At 40.8% G+C, this 16606-nt stretch overlaps 3 protein-coding genes across 4 annotated transcripts; all 3 read left to right on the forward strand.

The window, feature by feature from the left end:
- Window positions 1–1153: 1153 nt before the first annotated feature.
- On the forward strand, window positions 1154–2245 carry pvalb3 (parvalbumin 3). Its single transcript, XM_034559194.1, has 4 exons — window positions 1154–1214; window positions 1564–1696; window positions 1991–2100; window positions 2220–2245. Exons 1-4 carry the CDS (start codon window positions 1154–1156, stop codon window positions 2243–2245), a joined length of 330 nt encoding a protein of 109 aa, XP_034415085.1.
- Window positions 2246–4147: 1902 nt separating this feature from the next.
- pvalb9 (parvalbumin 9) lies at window positions 4148–7214 on the forward strand. Its single transcript, XM_034558555.1, has 5 exons — window positions 4148–4159; window positions 4911–4978; window positions 5840–5972; window positions 6221–6330; window positions 7189–7214. The coding sequence occupies exons 2-5, from the start codon at window positions 4918–4920 to the stop codon at window positions 7212–7214; spliced, it is 330 nt and encodes a 109-aa protein (XP_034414446.1). The 5' UTR covers window positions 4148–4159; window positions 4911–4917.
- A 946-nt stretch (window positions 7215–8160) lies between these two features.
- Window positions 8161–16401, forward strand: ccz1 (CCZ1 homolog, vacuolar protein trafficking and biogenesis associated). Of its 2 annotated transcripts, none has more exons than XM_034559119.1 (17): window positions 8161–8351; window positions 9342–9419; window positions 9523–9619; window positions 9741–9838; window positions 10197–10290; window positions 10428–10508; window positions 10598–10645; window positions 10819–10902; window positions 11892–12067; window positions 12556–12637; window positions 12989–13050; window positions 13702–13813; window positions 14093–14126; window positions 14303–14420; window positions 15135–15293; window positions 15903–16030; window positions 16155–16401. In XM_034559119.1, exons 2-17 carry the CDS (start codon window positions 9406–9408, stop codon window positions 16208–16210), a joined length of 1443 nt encoding a protein of 480 aa, XP_034415010.1. In that variant the 5' UTR covers window positions 8161–8351; window positions 9342–9405; the 3' UTR covers window positions 16211–16401. The 2 variants fall into 2 exon arrangements, with proteins under 2 accessions (XP_034415010.1, XP_034415011.1); XM_034559120.1 differs by lacking the exon at window positions 8161–8351 and adding an exon at window positions 8369–8595.
- The last annotated feature ends 205 nt before the right edge of the window (window positions 16402–16606 follow it).

The raw sequence follows: 16606 nt of genomic DNA on the forward strand, positions 1-16606 counted from the left end.
GTCCCATTGAAAAGTTTAATAAACACCTTTACATTACTCATGAAAAGTGTTGGATACGTCGTTAAATATGCTGATATTAAGGCACAGAGGTTCATAACAGGAACAACTTCATTAATCAACATACCTGTCCATACAATAAGTAGCTGCAATAACTCACTCTACAAACCTGCTTGATCTGCCTGATTATTTGATTAAACAATAAAAGAGTTTAGCTCGTTCTTCACTACATGGTGCTCTGCATGGTGATCACAACTACGTGGCCACAGGGTACGTTTCACCCAAATCAGCACCGTATATTATTAGCCCTATGCAATATCAAGCACTTTTGCATAGGCCCACACAGCCTACCATTTAAGCATCTTCATTTATGTGCATATAAATAGAACAGCTCTGTCTACTAGACAAATTTTTCGACCGACTGCTTCGACTGCTTTGCACACAGTGTCTATTACATAGCCTATGCATCATATTTCGGCCGGGTGAAGGTATATAAGCCTGCGAGAGCGGCTGAGGGGTTCACTGCAGTGAGCAAATTCAACCTGAGAGAATCCACTCTAGCTTTTGGAGATAACCCCCCAAGGTGAGTTGCACTGAGGAGCTGCAAACCTTTAGGAAAGAAATCTACTGCCTGACTCAGAGAGTGTTTCAGGGCTTCAACTTCATGCAATGGGATGTAAATCGAGGAAAGGGCCGCACAGGGCCAGATTCTGAACATCAGAGGCTCAGAGTTGGGCTTTGGACTAACTATGGAACCAAATGGGGGAAAAAAACAATTTGCCAACCAACAGCTGCAAAGGATATTTGATCTTTTGCCTTGGAGGGCTTGGTTTTGGGAAACTTGGACTACCTTTTCATTTGATCATTTGTGCCTTGTCTTTTGGGGCTGCCAGAGAGGAATACTCACAGAGAGGAACTGTAACATATATTGCATGACATAATGAAGATTACAGTAGATCCTTAACTCTGAACGCTGAATCATGACCTAAAGTGCAGTGAGGGAACATAACATGCTTTATAAAAATCCAAGTAAAACTGCTTAATCCTGTCTGATTTGCTACCGCTGAACTGCTGAACTGCTGAACTGCTGAACTGCTGAACTGCTGAACTGATGACTTGTTCTCTGCTCTCCTCCCTCAGTTAAAAAAAAATAAAAATGGCATTAGCAGCATCCCTCAACGCGGCTGACATCACTGCAGCCCTTGCAGCCTGCCAAGGTAAACCCCATCACACAGCATGCAGCATTGCAGTGTAGGAGAGCCTAGATGATACATCCACACTTTATTTCCACCTGTGTTGTCTTACTCACTTGTAGCTGAATGTCCTACTGCAGAATTAAGTTGTTCATATCACAATACAAGATTACACAGAATTCGTTGCTGCATTTAACATTTAAGTAAAAATTAACATTTAAAGTCCTTTAATCCCCATCATGGGGTTGGATCAATAGTACAGTGAGCAAGCAGAATTTGACTTTAATGCAATTTCTGCCTCTTTTGGCAAAACACACTTCCTGTTTGCTATATCCACACTGTCTGACGTGATCCCTCCTCTGTCTCCTCACAGCTGCAGACTCTTTCAAGCACAAGGACTTCTTTGGTAAGGTTGGCCTGTCCGCCAAGAGCGCCGATGACATCAAGAATGCCTTCAAAGTCATTGACCAGGACAAGAGTGGATTCATTGAGGAGGAGGAGCTGAAGTAAGCACCATCTCTAAGATGTCACTTCTTTGCCAGCAGATAACAGAACAGACTTGAAATGTTGGGGATCAAATTAAAATAATTTCATGGTCAAATGTTAAATTATTCAGAACTAAATACAATGAGAAGAATACAGTGAGTAAGCAGCTTTGGATATTTTCTGAAAGATGACCTCGACAGAACTCTGAATTCAATTAATTCCTGATCTGGCAGAATACATAATTACAGGTTATTCCTGATCTCCAGGCCTTTGTACTGTAATACTCAGCGGTTCCCTCTGCTCTTCCTCCCCAGGCTGTTCCTGCAGAACTTCTCCGCCTCTGCCAGAGCTCTGACCGACGGTGAGACCAAAGCCTTCCTCAAGGCTGGTGACGTTGATGGTGACGGCATGATCGGCATGGATGGTGAGAAAACAAGAAGAACTTTCTCTGGAATTAGAACCAGATCTAATATATATTTGAAGCCCTCCAGACATCTTGAAACGACACTCAAAGTTCTCTCTCTCTCTTTCTTCGCCCTGCAGAGTTCGCCGCCATGGTCAAGAGCTAAATGAAGAACTGACCCACATCTTACTACACTACTCTAAAGGAACATCTTGAGCCAAGACATACGCCTCCTCTCTTCTTCTCCTCATCCCTCTCACTCTCTCTCTTCAACTCTCCACACCAGTTTTATACATTTGACCTTTCCCCTCCCCCGGACCGTAAACGAACTGCTCCCCCCTACCCTCTCTCTCTCTTTCCCTCTCTGGCAATGCTCACCCCTTTGCTGTCCACGATGAAAGTACCTGACTCAGTGTACAGCCTGGTTGACTTTCTCTCTCTCTATATCTCTCTCTCTCTCTCTTCTGTCCTTGTTTTACTATGTGAGCTTTGCTTACTGTGAGATCAGTGATGATGCACTTTTATGGGAAACGGACAGACGATGAGAAAACAATAAAGGTTCTTTTTCAATAAGTTTGACCCTGGTCTTCAATATGGTTGTGATTCAGTAGATCCAAGTAACACAACAAGTAGTTTTGGTCTTAAAACCGCCACTGGCTCCTGAAGTTTTTACACAAGATGATTTACATTATACATCTGGGAGCAAGAAACACATTTCTCGAAGCACCAAGTTTCAAACTATTTCTTCTCACGAAATCTTAAGTTTAATCTTTATGAAAAAGCCGCTGAGGCCACAACTGGTAGTACCAGTGGTAGGGATGATAAATGATAAATATTTAGCTGAAATGCTAATCGAATGTAACAGCAGCACAAGTGGGGGGAATTCAGAAAGTCACAGGCGAACTAAGTATTGTGCATTATATTACCAAAAGTTGTCTAACATTAGCCACCACAGACTACTGGTCATACCAGACCAAGTAAGGCGGTAGCAGCAAAACCCCTGACTGTGCTCATACATACAGTGAGATGAGATACAATCCCCTGGCATGTGGCGCTCATTCTAAAGATGGCTCTGCACTGAGAGGAAGCAGCCACAAGGTGGTGTCTCTGGGCTGTCAGTAATGTTGTTTTCTGAGCTTTACGTGCGTTTACATACTTTACATTCACACCCATTCATTCCCTGATGGGAGGGGCTGAGGTTCCACCTGCACATCAGCAATAACTAACATTCCCTGCTCACCGTTGAGCCAAGGTCGCCCCATATGATGAGATTTATTCCCTTGGTTCTCGTTACAAATAAAAGCATCCCTCCCGTCCCCTGCTAATGCCATTAGTGCTGACTGGATTCACAGGAGACGCTGCTGTGTCAGGTGGTTTGAAAGGCTTCCCTTTGCAGACAACAACCTCATCAGTGTAAGGTTGCCAGTTGTCATGGTGACCAGGTACACACCTTATAAACCGTAAGAAAAAAATAATAAGCATTACACTCTGCATAAGCCTAAGGCCACAGACAGAAAACGATAAGAATAAACTGAAATCAATTAAATAATAAATCATATTCAGACAGTGTTATTGACACCGCTTGTGTCATTTGAGGATAACACTGAGTCATAAGATGATGTAAGACTCCCTGCTCTCATCTGAATGTACCAGATTATTCACTCAAACCAAAGAGAGAAAAGAGCTTGATTAAATTTGAGATATTTAAGCTTCCCCATATGCACCTGCAGAGAGAAAGAGAGGAGGGTGGGGTGGAGATGGGGAAAGGGAAAGGGAAAGGGAGGGAGATACATTTAGGAAAGAGTTGATCGGACAAGTTTATGACAGCGAGGGAGAGGAGGAAGGCGATAGCAGTCAGTGGATAGCAGATATAAACAGTGCAAGATAATTGGCAGGTGAGGAACACGAGAAGGAGGCGGCTGGCCGCAGAAACATTTGATCCGCCGCCAGGTTGGAAACTCAAGCATCCTTCAGTGTATATAAGACTGAGCCAGCTGTCAGCGGGCACTACAAAGCCTTATTACCCATCTGCTGCTGCTGCTTTGGACCTGGAGTCGGAGAGGAAACCCAGCCAACAGCGGTGAGTCCCACAGATGCACGGGGGGGGGAAACAGGTGTTTGGCCAGGTGTGCTGCCCGCCATGCTATGCGGTGCTATAGCAGTGGAACCATAACCTGTCCTATTTTATTTTTCCTTTTAGCACGTTTGAGACACGTTCAACCTGGTCGGAAATTCTTTGTGAGCCGAGTAACAGAAGCTGAGCAATTGATGAATTTTCATGAACTATTTGGTCAATAATAGGATGTGTTTTCGGCTCACTAAGCATATGTGATTGATATGAATTATTCATATAAAATGATAAACATATATACAACACTATAGGAATGAATAAAAACACAATTTAAGTGATGTATTTTCATTTTTACTCAAGCAAAGCAAGTCTGATTTTCAGAGCAGGGGAACCTTTTCTGATGCTAGATTAATATCTGTATTCATCTATTCATGGAGAAAGTGTTTGTCTTTTGAGGAGAAGGGGACCAAATATTAACAACACTGTCGAGGCTTCTGCATTTATTTATATTTTAAATAAAAGAAAGTAAGAAAATAGCTATTAACTAATAAATAGTTATTGAGAGGCCTGGGGAAATCCAACCAGGATGCTGCTTTTTTTTTTAAATTGACAAATAGGTTTTATTCTGAAAACTTGAGCATATTTGCCAAACAATCATGAGTGTTTTGATGGGATCATAATATTAACCTAGATACAAGAAGTTAAAACAGCATGACACAAATAATAATACAAATAATTTTTTTTTTCTTTAAATGTACAGGACCAACATGTCACTCACCTCCATTCTCTCAGCTGAGGCCATTGAAAACGCTGTCAAGGACTGTCAAGGTAGCATCTCCACACACACACACACACACACACATCACTCACACACACAGAAAGAGAGCAAGAGAGACATGGCATGCCCAAGCCATGTTTGAAACTAAGTTATTTTTTATTAAATGCCAGCAGGCAAATAATGTAGAATACACGACTCATGGACAACATTGCAACACCTTCACAGGATTAATAGCTTTGCCTCTGACTAAATAAATAATCCGCAATTAATCAACCAATTGATAATCTGAGTTGCATTGAGTCAATCTCGGACATTCAAAACACAAAATCTTCTCTATGGCTGCATTGTTTTCAATATTCTACAGTATCCTTTCCACTAGATGTATATCCAGCTTTATACATTTTAAAATGTTTTTAATCATCTTGTCGGTTTTAGCAGAGGCATGTGCCTACTGGATTTAAAAGATAAAAAACTGTGGTGGAAAATCTTCCACCTGGACAGCAGCCACATGCAGTTTTAATCTCATGTGTTTAATCAGCTCCCAACCTGACTTTTTGAAAAATGCACTTTTTGAAAAATACACTTTTTTAAAAATGCACGTTTGAAAAATGCACTTTTAAAAAATGCACGTTTGAAAAATGCACTTTTGAAAAATGCACTTTTTGAAAAATGAACTTTTGAAAAATGATGAATTATTATATTACAGTTGTAATGTTATTTGTATTGTTATTGTTAAAAGAGCTAAGATGCTCAATAGGACACAGAATATGTGCTGGGAGGTCAACCAGATCATAACCCCAAACTGGTAAATATGTTGTGGAGGTCCTCATGCTCACTGCATGAATGTGTGTATGTGTGTACGTGTGTGTGTGTGTGTGTGTGTGTGTGTGTGTGTGTGTGTGTGTTTCCAGCTCCGGACTCATTCTGCTACAAAAAGTTCTTCCAGTTGTGTGGCCTGTCCTCAAAGAGCCCCCAGGAAATCAAAGTTGTCTTCAAGATCCTCGATGAGGACAACAGCGGCTACATCGAGGAGTCTGAGCTCAAGTGTGTGAGACAATGACAGGATGTATAATATAACCATTCCTTGTGAGACATGATATATCTAAAATGTCCTGCATCTACACCAGTATCCTGATACTGATGCTGTAAATATATTTGTACCTTGACGTACTGGTAACACAGTACTGTGTGTGTGTATGTATGTGTGTATGTGTGTGTGTGTGTGTGTGTGTGTGTGTGTGTGTGTGTGTGTGTGTGTGTGTGTGTGTGTGTGTGTGCGTATGTATTTCTAGGCACTTCCTGCGTCAGTTTGTCCCCGGGGCTCGGACACTGACCGAGGCAGAAACCAAGAGTTTCATATCAGCGGCTGATGATGACAGTGACGGCAGAATTGGAGCAGAGGGTCGGTATTGAATTTCTCACGTTGTGTTTGTACAAACTCATGATGTAGGCAGAAATTATCTCATTGGTTGGTCTAAATCAAGTCCAACAACCACAATCTGTGTCAACAGAGAATATATAGCTATTTTAATTCATACTCAGGTTTATACCTTGATGATTTCCTACCATCTGCTTTTAAAAAACCTCCAGCAATCCAATGTGGGAACATTGAAATAATAAGCATGCTCACTCAATTTTGAAACGTTTAATGCTATTGCAATTAATGGTTTTCTCCGCAAACATTGTTGTACTTGTGGCCACTGAGGTTTAACTCAGTTCAAGCAGTTTAAATGTTTAGCTATTTGCTCCTGATGCTCAAACAAAGTTTGTATTGAATATCATCTCTGTGCCCTTCCTCTGGCTTCTTTATTGCAGTAAACAAAGGACTGGCTATACAAAATAACAGGCACACGTTGACAAATGATTTGCATTAGCATTGCTCTTCATGTACAGTTGGTGCTTTGCTTTAATGCTGATTTAATCTTCAGTAGCCAATGCAAATGACACAGTTGATAAAAGCAACATAAAAGAGCAACAACTTAAACATTTTGAGTGTAGAGGTTCAGTTGAATCCATCTTTTGAGTTCAGAGTTAAAATCATAAAACATATGCTTATTTGCAGCAGAGAGTACTTGAAATGGTACAGTATCTTGAGGATCTGTGTGTAACATGCTTCTCCCAGTTGTTACCTATTGTCCAGTTACCAGCAATATTAGGATAAAGAATTTGGACAATCCAAAAACTGTTGACCACCACCTTCAGTAAATTCTTATTTTTGCAGATGATTCACACACAATTTAATATGCTTCTCTTCCTCTAGAATTCCAGACTATGGTCCTGTCCTGAGTTTTGGAGATGATAAGAGCTCAAGTCTTCAGGTCTTCAGTCTCTCCCCACCTCACGAGTCTTCTGATCCCAGCTTCCATTCCCTTGTGATTTATTTTGTTTTCTACTAAATGCTGTGCGTGCTAATTGCCTTTAAATCACCGTTAGTCCATTTAAACACAGCAGGCTTTTAATGTCTCTTTCCTGCGGGTAGTTCTATGTTTCCTTTTCTGTGTTCACCCCACATCTGTCAAGGAATGAGATGAATAAACATGTGGAAACACAGATCACGTCTTTGTACTTATTTCTTCTGAGATTAATTATTTTGGGTAAACAAATGTTCTAAAAAACATTCCTTATTCCATGTATGTGCAACAATAATGCATGAATGTACACAAATGCTCCCGGATTCATCAAGAGCATAACAAAACATTCCCATTTTTTTTATTCCCATCATGCAATATTTGATCAAATATAATATAATAATTATGATGTATGATATATTTAAATATAAAGTTGAAAATAAATCACAGTTGTGAACACACAATCGTCACTTCATTGAACACAGACAAGAGAAGATGTAGTCTAAAGACAACATGTGTGCAGACTCTTGTTGGTTGAAACGTAGCACATGATTAAATATGGTGTATTATTCATAGATCATCTACTAACATGTTTACAGTTTAGTAATTTAGTAAATGTAGTTTAGTAAATGGGGTTGATGAGAACGTGTTTGTGTCGGTATGGGGGAAATTGCTCTCTTAATTGAAGTTACTAGTGTCATTATATTCGCCAGTGAGGAATAAATCCTCTTTACAAAATGTATCTGTACCTACACAAACCTGACACGAGACACAGCTTTAAATATGGCATCAACCCACATCATTGCACATTCAAAAGTAAATGTAATATCCCTGAAGTTACTCAACTTCCCCGAATGGAGTAGGAACCTTAATTTGGCTTGGAATCGATTGTCCACGAACAGTTGAACATGTGACACCGCGCTGTCAAAAGCAGGAAGTAAAACATGTAAAGTGTTATGCTGCTGCATCTCCATGGACATCTCTTCTCATTGATCTCATTTCCTCATTGCGTGTTCGTTATTGACGCCCTGTGTGACCACGAGCAGCTGGCTGTGTCGGGTTCGTGCTCTGTGAGGTGAGTGCTGCCGTCGCGTTGTTCTTCTCCCGTCGCGGGTCACAACTCCCCAGCTAGCAGAGGCAGCTAGCCGGCTAACTAGCTGCTGTTGGTGGCTGTGCTGCTTAACTACCAGAGCCCACAGTTACCCGCGGGGTTAATTCATTTCGCCATCATTTTTTTTTTAAACAGCGAGAGTGTGAAGACATTGAGTACCCTCTCTGGGTGTTAACGGCAGCTCGGCTCGCAGAGACTTCTCTACCCAGTGAGTTGTGTTGCTGAAGTTACAGTAAAATAAGTGCGCATGACTGTGACGAAATGTAATACGAGTAGCCGACGAACGTGTTCTTGTAAACAGAAGTGAAAGGCATCGTTATCCGTGACTAATTATTCAACGACTGTACCGAAGGAGAAACTAACCTACTGAACTTGTTCCTCTTCTGAAGTCATCTCACGGCTTCTAGCTGACGTGAAGGTTTTAACGTCAGAACATGGTTGACTTCGTAGGATCGTTGTGGTTATCTTGACACGTATTGTTGGTTCAGCAAAAACAGAGAGATTATGCATTACAACACGAAAGCCCTGCAATAATAACTCTCATACCTTCAGGAAGGTTGTTACATTTTTAGTTTAGCATTCAAATGTATGTCAACTTTTTGAGCCATAGTTTGTGATGCAAACGTTTATAATGATCAGTGCATCCCAAGTCGAAGTGGCTGTGGAACCGACAATTGTTGGTGGTTTGATCTCCGTCTCCAGCTGTTAGCATGTTGAAGTCTCCTTGATCAAGACACTGGCTGCTCCTGACTTACTTAGGATGTGTTAAAGGCAGAGTATGACTGAATGTATATGACAACGGTAATACTGTTGTTGTGTTTTTATCCCTGGTATAAATGTCTTCTGTATTTTGACCTGTGTGTGTGTGTGTGTGCCTGTGTACCTGTGTACCTGGGATTGAGAAGTTAATGATTATTATCTCCACAATGTGATTTACTTGTCTTCATTCTGCAGGCACACGGCATGCTAACCCAACTGTCTTTGGAGCAAAGGAAATCCAGTGACAAGCAACACACTAATGCTGATGATAAGGTAAAGCGGACATGTTTGTGTTGATGCAAGGCATGATATCTAGAGTTATTTGAGCTTTTAACTGTGCATCTGTTTGTCAACTTTCTCTTTGTGTCGGATACAGTCCCAGAATGGCCTCAGGAATGCAAGAGAAACAGTACACACCATCCCTGCTCAATTTCTTCGTTTACAACCCCACATTTGGGCAAAAGGAAGGCGAGGTGAGGATGATTCCCAGACGAAGATATGCTTATTAGATGTTTGACAACTGAATCCGTTTATTCTGGTAATTTGGAAAAACATTTTGATGGTGTAATTGCTAATTCAATATGTGTTTTTTAGGAGGAGAAGAAGATCTTGTTTTACCACCCAAGTGATGTGGAGAAGAATGAGAAGATCAGAAATGTGGGCCTTTGTGAGGCCATTGTTCAGTTCACAAGGTAAATAGTTCAGTACTGTACATTCAACTGAAGCAGAGTAGAGCTACAGCAGCTTTTCCCTAACATGTTACTGCCTCGTGGATTTTGATGTTTATTTAGCTTTATGGCATCTTGGAGATAAAAAGGTGTCTCACATTAATTGCATGGCTTAGTTTGATTATCTGTGTTAAAGCAAACGGAAAGGAAAGTTCCATTTCTTTGAACCTGAGGTATAACAGAATAGGGAAATGTTGCAATAAGTGGCCCGACATGCACTGATGCATATCTAATACCTTCTGTAAAAGCACAAAATGAGGCGCTAATATTCTTGTTTGAGAGTGTCTCCTTTGTTTCCACGGTCATGTCTATTGTCTTTCAGGACTTTCTGTCCAACAAAACCAGCAAAATCCCTGCACACACAGAAGAACCGTCAGTTCTTCTTTGAGCCCGAGGACAATTTCTGGATAGTCATGGTATCTTAAATGCTTACATGTACATTACTTGTTCAGTATTTACTCTGTTTGTCAAGAGACTTTGTTGACGTTCTTTGGAATGTAATTTAGCTAATCCATTTTTATCTGCCGCTTTTTATTTCAAATTCGTTCTTCAGGTTGTTCGAAACCCAATGATTGAGAAACCTAACAAAGATGGTAAACCTCCCACAGTAGAATATCAGGAAGAGGAAATAATTGTGAGTACTGAGAGATACTTATCAACATCTGTATTTCTTTCATTGAACATCATTGGTTTAAAGTTTGACGTGCCCTCTTGACTCTGCAGGACACTGTGTATGGTGCAGTGGTAAAGCAATGCTACAGCATGTACAAGGTGAGGTTCAGTATGGTTTAAAACCTGTTTTACAACTTTGTTCTTGTGCATCGTTGTCTTCTTCTCAAAGCCATATAATAACACCCCTAGAGTATTCAGACTACCAATTTAAAGCCTCTCGATAATGCCAAAAGGATCCTCTCCTAACACTGATTACTTTCCTCGTGCTGCAGCTCTTCAATGGTACGTTTGGTAGACAGATGGAAGCCGGCGGAGTGGAGCTGCTCATACAGAAGCTTGAAAAGTTCTTCTACAGGGTAAACATTTTTTAAATTTTTTTTATCATTTTGTTTTTCTTTACATATGTATGTATGTTGACCTTGCTTTCACAGCATGATTCATTTAAATGTATGTGCACATAGTCATTAATAATACTACAAATCAACTCTATTTGTACAACACCTTTCATACAACAAATGAAGTAGAAGAAGAAAATAAAGACGGGGAAAATGAAACGCACTTGATACAATAAGATGAAATAGAATGCATAACATAAGATCAAAAATAAAACCCACTGAATGTTAATAATGCTATTAAAATCAGTACCCAAAGGAGTCACGTATTCAACAATAAACACTGCAGCAGCAGTACCTTGTTCTTTTCTTTCCTAAAGTATTTTGCTTACCACAGTGTTATAAAGTAAAAGTCAGTTGAACCTCTAAGTCAGTGTCTTCAAAAGGGCTCCGCTGATTGTTTCTTTGTAAAAGCTGACTTGGGAAAGCTGTTGAAGAGATGCTTGCTCTCATGGCCTATTTTCTGATGATTATCTGTCCTCATTAGCTGCCTTCGCCTCATTTTTAATTAAGGAACGCCCATCTTAAGTTAACCCAGGCTTCCCTCTTCACCTTAATAATAATAATAATAATAATGCATTTAATTTATATAGCGCTTTTCATAGTACTCAAAGACACTTCACATAATTAAAACATCCTAAAAGCTAAAAATAAATAAATAAGAATAGCTAAAATACAGGTAAAACAAATAAAACACCTTGGTTACCTTGTAACCCAAAGACGGAGAGAAAGAGAGAGGCTGTGGTGTGGGTGTCAGAGGTTGAATGTCAGGATAATGTCAGCGTCTCCACAGAGCATCAGTCAGAGAGTTTCTTATTCCTCTGTCTTTATTGCACTGTAAGAAAGCCCGTTATAGGTGGATAAACTAACCCCTTTGTTCTTTCCTTCTCCTGTGTCTCTGGGGTGGCGCCCGTTATTTTTCGACGTGTCTGTGCACCCGCGTGTGTTTCCAGTATCTGCAGACTCTCCACTTGCAGTCCTGCGACTTGCTCGACGTATTCGGAGGCATCAGCTTCTTCCCACTGGACAAGATGACCTACCTGAAGATCCAGTCCTTCGTCAACAGAGTGGAGGAGAGCCTAAGTCTCATCAAATACACAGCCTTCCTGTATAACGACCAGCTTATATGGTACAGACTGAACACTTGTTAAAACTGTGTGTGCGCGCACGCTTGTCTTTGAAATCCACCCGTGGATGTGTTAATGTTGGGCACAAACTTGTACAACCCTGCACATATTTGCAACCACGTAAAACCATGTACAATTCCTGGTCGGATATCTTCAAACTCAAACGGATCAATGTGCTGGATAAGCGCTATTGTTCTGGAGTAATGTCTGGAGCATAATTACAGCCAGGAGACACTTGCCAATGAAAAAAAGAAGATAATTACTGTACACAGCCACGTGTGTGTGTGTGTGTGTGTGTGTGTGTGTGTGTGTGTGTGTGTGTGTGTGTGTGTGTGTGTGTGTGTGTGTGTGTGTGTGTGTGTGTGTGTGTGTGTGTGTGTGTGTGTGTGTGTGTGTGTGTGTGTGTGTGTGTGTGTGTGTGTGTGTGTGTGTGTGTGTGTGTGTGTGTGTGTGTGTGTGTGGTATAATGCTGCTGTTGTTGGGTCTGCAGGAGCGGACTGGAACAAGATGATATGAGGATCCTGTACAAGTACCTGACCACCTCGCTGTTCCCCAGACACTCTGAACCAGAGGTGAGGACAGATAAAGTGAATAGCTTAAAGTACGGGAGACAAATTGAGGTCAAAATGAAAGAAACAAAGGAGCACGGGATGTTTTTGTAGGACGGAGAAAATAGGCTCACTGCTCTGTACCCGCTTCTAGAAAACCATTGCAAAGCACATCTCTTGACAAGACATGACCACCTTGGCAATGATGATTCTCCTTGATGAAAGAATGTGACTGTAATGTGATCAATATGTTTTTTTTATTTTTATATCTATGATCCAGACTGACCTGAATATGAACTCTGAATGTTACTTTCAAAGCTATGCCCCTCATATTCACTCTCACATATTCTTCCTCCTACTTTTTGTCTTTTTAAGCTGGCTGGCAGGGACTCTCCTCTGAGGCCGGAGGTTGCAGGGAATCTGTTGCACTATGGGAGGTAAGTCGCTGGTCCCATATGGCTGTACCTGTGAACCCACTTCCTCTTCAGAGGGTAGGATAAAAATACAACAGAATCCATTTCTGTTTAAATGCCTCTCGATGTGGTCAGTGGAATAATGTTATTCATGCCCGTCAAAAAGCATGTGGATTTTTTCGTGTTTATGTGTAATGATGCGTGCCATCATCACACATGGTGCGTGTCATCAAACACTGACTGTAATGAGCTTTCTTTGCAATCCAGCAAATTGTTTAAAGAGGTCACACCCTCGACTAACACTTGTGTAAGCAAGAGAGCAGGCGGTAAATTATTTCTGCCGCTTCAGGGTTAAAATCCACTTTTTTATTGAGTTTCAGTACACATTATATAAAAAGAGAAGGTTTTATTGTCTGCCAAAACTTGCGTCTGCATAATCCTTGGAAGTAATTAGTTTCTCAAGCTTTAAAGCAGAGGAGCAAGTAACAACACGTAGTCATGTCTTCCAATGTAAATGGTCCCACTTAATATGAAGTGGCATACTTGGAAACCCGTGCATCAACGGCACAACAATAAAGTCCTTGTTCTGTTTGTGGTCTTACTTTTTGAATCAGTCATGAAGAAGTGAGGGGTCAATATTCTTGAATATTAACCCAGGCCCTCGGTCCTCTCCAGGTTTTTGACGGGTCCGACTAATCTCAAAGATCCAGAGGCCAAATTCCGATTTCCAAAAATATTTGTCAGCACAGAGGACGGCTACGAGGAGCTGCATCTGATTGTATATAAGGTAAGGAACAGTAAATGTGATCGGCCATGTCATGACAGACTTCAGCCTTGATCATTCAGACACATAGAGGAGTTTTAATGTTTTAAAGTAGGGGGGGGGATGTTGTTATTCATTTTCTAGAATGTTTTTTTATAATCTGTGATTTTTATTCCTCTGCTCTATCAAATGATATGGATTTTTGGGGATTAGACAGCTACATGTTTTTAAATGATGGAGTACGTCCCACGTTGCACCTCATCACATTAATGTAATTTCTAACCGGTGTGACCTTGATTCCAGGCGATGAGCGCGGCAGCTTGTTTCATGATCAGTGGTGAGTGTGCACCGTCGCCCACCTGCTGTCCTTACAGTAAAGGATGCCGTTAACATTTCACTTCACGCGCCATTTTACTGCTCATTTAAAAGCTGAAATATGAATTGTATTTAATTTCTTTTTTCAGCTCCTGTCCCAACATGTCTGACTTTCTTCTCTCCTCCCTCTCTGTTCAGCGTCTGTGGAGCTGACGAGGGACTTCTGCGAACAGCTCGACGGCTTGGTGGGCCCTCAGCTTACTTTGCTGGCGTCTGACATATGTGAACAGTTCACAGTTAACCGCAGGATATCAGGGTCAGTTAAGAATCCACCTCCCTCCTTAACTTCTTCCAGACTGAAGGTTCAGGGCACAGATCAGGATCATCTTGTCCGATTAAAACATTTATTGACACAATTTATTGCAGGAGCAAGTTGTTTGTCATCGGTTTACAGTCAACCCTTTGTATTTACTCTGAAACTAATACCATTTGATATTGTCAGGACACTATTTAAAGGTATCTCTGCCCACTGTCCTTTAACCCCAGCAGTTAGATTCAGATACGTCTTTGCCTGTAATCCAATACTGGACTCCCTGACCCGGCAAGTTGATGTGCTCCATTTTAAATCACCCTAGTGAAAAATCCACTGAATAAATAATGCCCTCCCAAATTCCTCCGCTGGCATTGAGGTCTGTGTCTCGTTTTGGCCTGGTGTAACTGTAAATAATTAGAGGCAGCATAGAATCTGTTGGAATAAATACGCACACTTTTCCCGAGATGCAATCGCAGTACCGTTGTGTCCTCGGCTCACTTTAACGTGGGTGGAGTGAGCCGCTTTATTTAAAAGCACAACTTGCCATTTATTGGATCTCATCCAAAGGGATTTGGCTTACTGTGTCATTTATTAATGTGTGTTTTCCCCCCAAGACACCCACCGGGTAAAACAACTTTCAACGGTTGTGTGCGCCCAGAAGTGGCTGACGGTGCTTTTTAACAAATGCGTCTATTGTGTTATTTTGTGTCCATTCAGTCCAGAGAAGGAGCCCCAGTTTAAATTCATCTACTTCAACCACATGAACCTGGCGGAGAAGAGCACCATCCACATGAGGAAGACTGCCAGTGTTTGCCTCACCTCTGTTCACCCTGACCTCATGAAGATCCTGGGAGACATCAACTGTGACTTTGCCAGGTACAGCAGAGAACATTGGCTTTGTTAAACTGTTTATTTTGGTTTTAGAGAATGCCTCCAGACATTTGTTGAACATTGCTTACAGTGGCTAACCAAAAATCATAATTGGCCATGCATAAACTTCCACTCTCTTCAGCTGTGCAGAGTTTTCAGATTTCACAAACCCAGGAAAGAAAATGTGTTTAAACTACAAACTTTCTCCTGGATATCGGCACATGTAATACTCCTGGTATCTTATTAAACTGTCTCCGTTTTGAAGCAGTTATGAGATTATAGTCCCATTTTCAGTCTGAGGGACAGAGGCATCGACATTCATAGCATTTATCCCGGTATCACTATCGTCACCACAAGCATATTGAAATGGAAGTCATGTTGTGTGTTTCTAATAGGAAATTAAATGTTTTTGTATTTTAACTAAGAACATGTGTCGTTTCCGACACATACCATACGAAATGTTAAATTATATGATTTCTTTTTTTTTTAATGGATTTTTATGGTTGTGTAGGTATTTAATCTGAGAAGAGCAGTTGCCCTGAAATACCAAGAACCTGCTGTAAATGTGGTAGTTGCCTATTTGATGGTGCTTTGTTAACGCTATCGTGCTCCCAGGGTTGATGAGGATGAAGAAATCATCGTAAAGGCAATGACAGACTACTGGGTAGTCGGCAAGAAGTCAGACCAGAGAGAACTGTACGTGATCCTGAATCAGAAGAACGCCAACCTGATCGAAGTAAACGGTATGTCTCCACCACCTGGCGATGAGTGGATCTGTGTCATTACCGGCCACCACAATAGACAATCTGCCTTGATACTTAATCTCTTCTTTACCCGTAATGCCCTTTTGTCTTTTCTCCTCTGCAGAGGAAGTTAAGAGGCTTTGTGCGACGCAGTTCAACAACATTTTCTTTTTGGACTGATAGAGCTGTCAGACGGAGACTGTTTCACCACACTAAACACTGTCAGTGTTGCAGGGTATCATGACAGCATCAGCGTAATGCAATAATTGCATTGTAAAATAAAATAAAAATTCAAAGCTTTCTAACCATGTTTGTTTTTAATTTAACTGATAAAATTGTAACTTTCTTTTGTAATTAAATGTACATCCAGATTTTCGCTGTACGTGTACTTTATTTTCTTTCATTTTCTTTGTACATACATTTGTAGATTTTGTTGACTGTTAATTTAGATATCTTTCAAAACAAAATGTTTTTTTTTAATGGACATGCCAATGTCTAAAATTAATTTATAAACTGACATGCACAGAACAGTTTACTCCAGGTTCCTTTGAAGATCAGTCTTAGTTTTATAATAAG

The sequence above is a fragment of the Cyclopterus lumpus genome, chromosome 19 (assembly GCF_009769545.1).
Source record: "Cyclopterus lumpus isolate fCycLum1 chromosome 19, fCycLum1.pri, whole genome shotgun sequence".
Classification (NCBI taxonomy): Eukaryota; Metazoa; Chordata; class Actinopteri; order Perciformes; family Cyclopteridae; genus Cyclopterus; species Cyclopterus lumpus.

What these genes read in the sequence shown, in the direction of transcription:
- pvalb9 (XM_034558555.1), top strand. Translation starts at nt 4,918, where the DNA reads ATGTCACTCACCTCCATTCTCTCAGCTGAGGCCATTGAAAACGCTGTC. An exon ending in ATCGAGGAGTCTGAGCTCAA is followed by an intron (nt 5,973 to 6,220) that starts GTGTGTGAGACA and finishes ATGTATTTCTAG; the next exon opens with GCACTTCCTGCGTCAGTTTG. An exon ending in CGGCAGAATTGGAGCAGAGG is followed by an intron (nt 6,331 to 7,188) that starts GTCGGTATTGAA and finishes CTCTTCCTCTAG; the next exon opens with AATTCCAGACTATGGTCCTG.
- pvalb3 (XM_034559194.1), top strand. Translation starts at nt 1,154, where the DNA reads ATGGCATTAGCAGCATCCCTCAACGCGGCTGACATCACTGCAGCCCTT. An exon ending in AGCCCTTGCAGCCTGCCAAG is followed by an intron (nt 1,215 to 1,563) that starts GTAAACCCCATC and finishes GTCTCCTCACAG; the next exon opens with CTGCAGACTCTTTCAAGCAC. An exon ending in CGGCATGATCGGCATGGATG is followed by an intron (nt 2,101 to 2,219) that starts GTGAGAAAACAA and finishes TTCGCCCTGCAG; the next exon opens with AGTTCGCCGCCATGGTCAAG.
- ccz1 (XM_034559119.1), top strand. An exon ending in TATAACGACCAGCTTATATG is followed by an intron (nt 12,068 to 12,555) that starts GTACAGACTGAA and finishes TTGGGTCTGCAG; the next exon opens with GAGCGGACTGGAACAAGATG. An exon ending in ATCAACTGTGACTTTGCCAG is followed by an intron (nt 15,294 to 15,902) that starts GTACAGCAGAGA and finishes TCGTGCTCCCAG; the next exon opens with GGTTGATGAGGATGAAGAAA.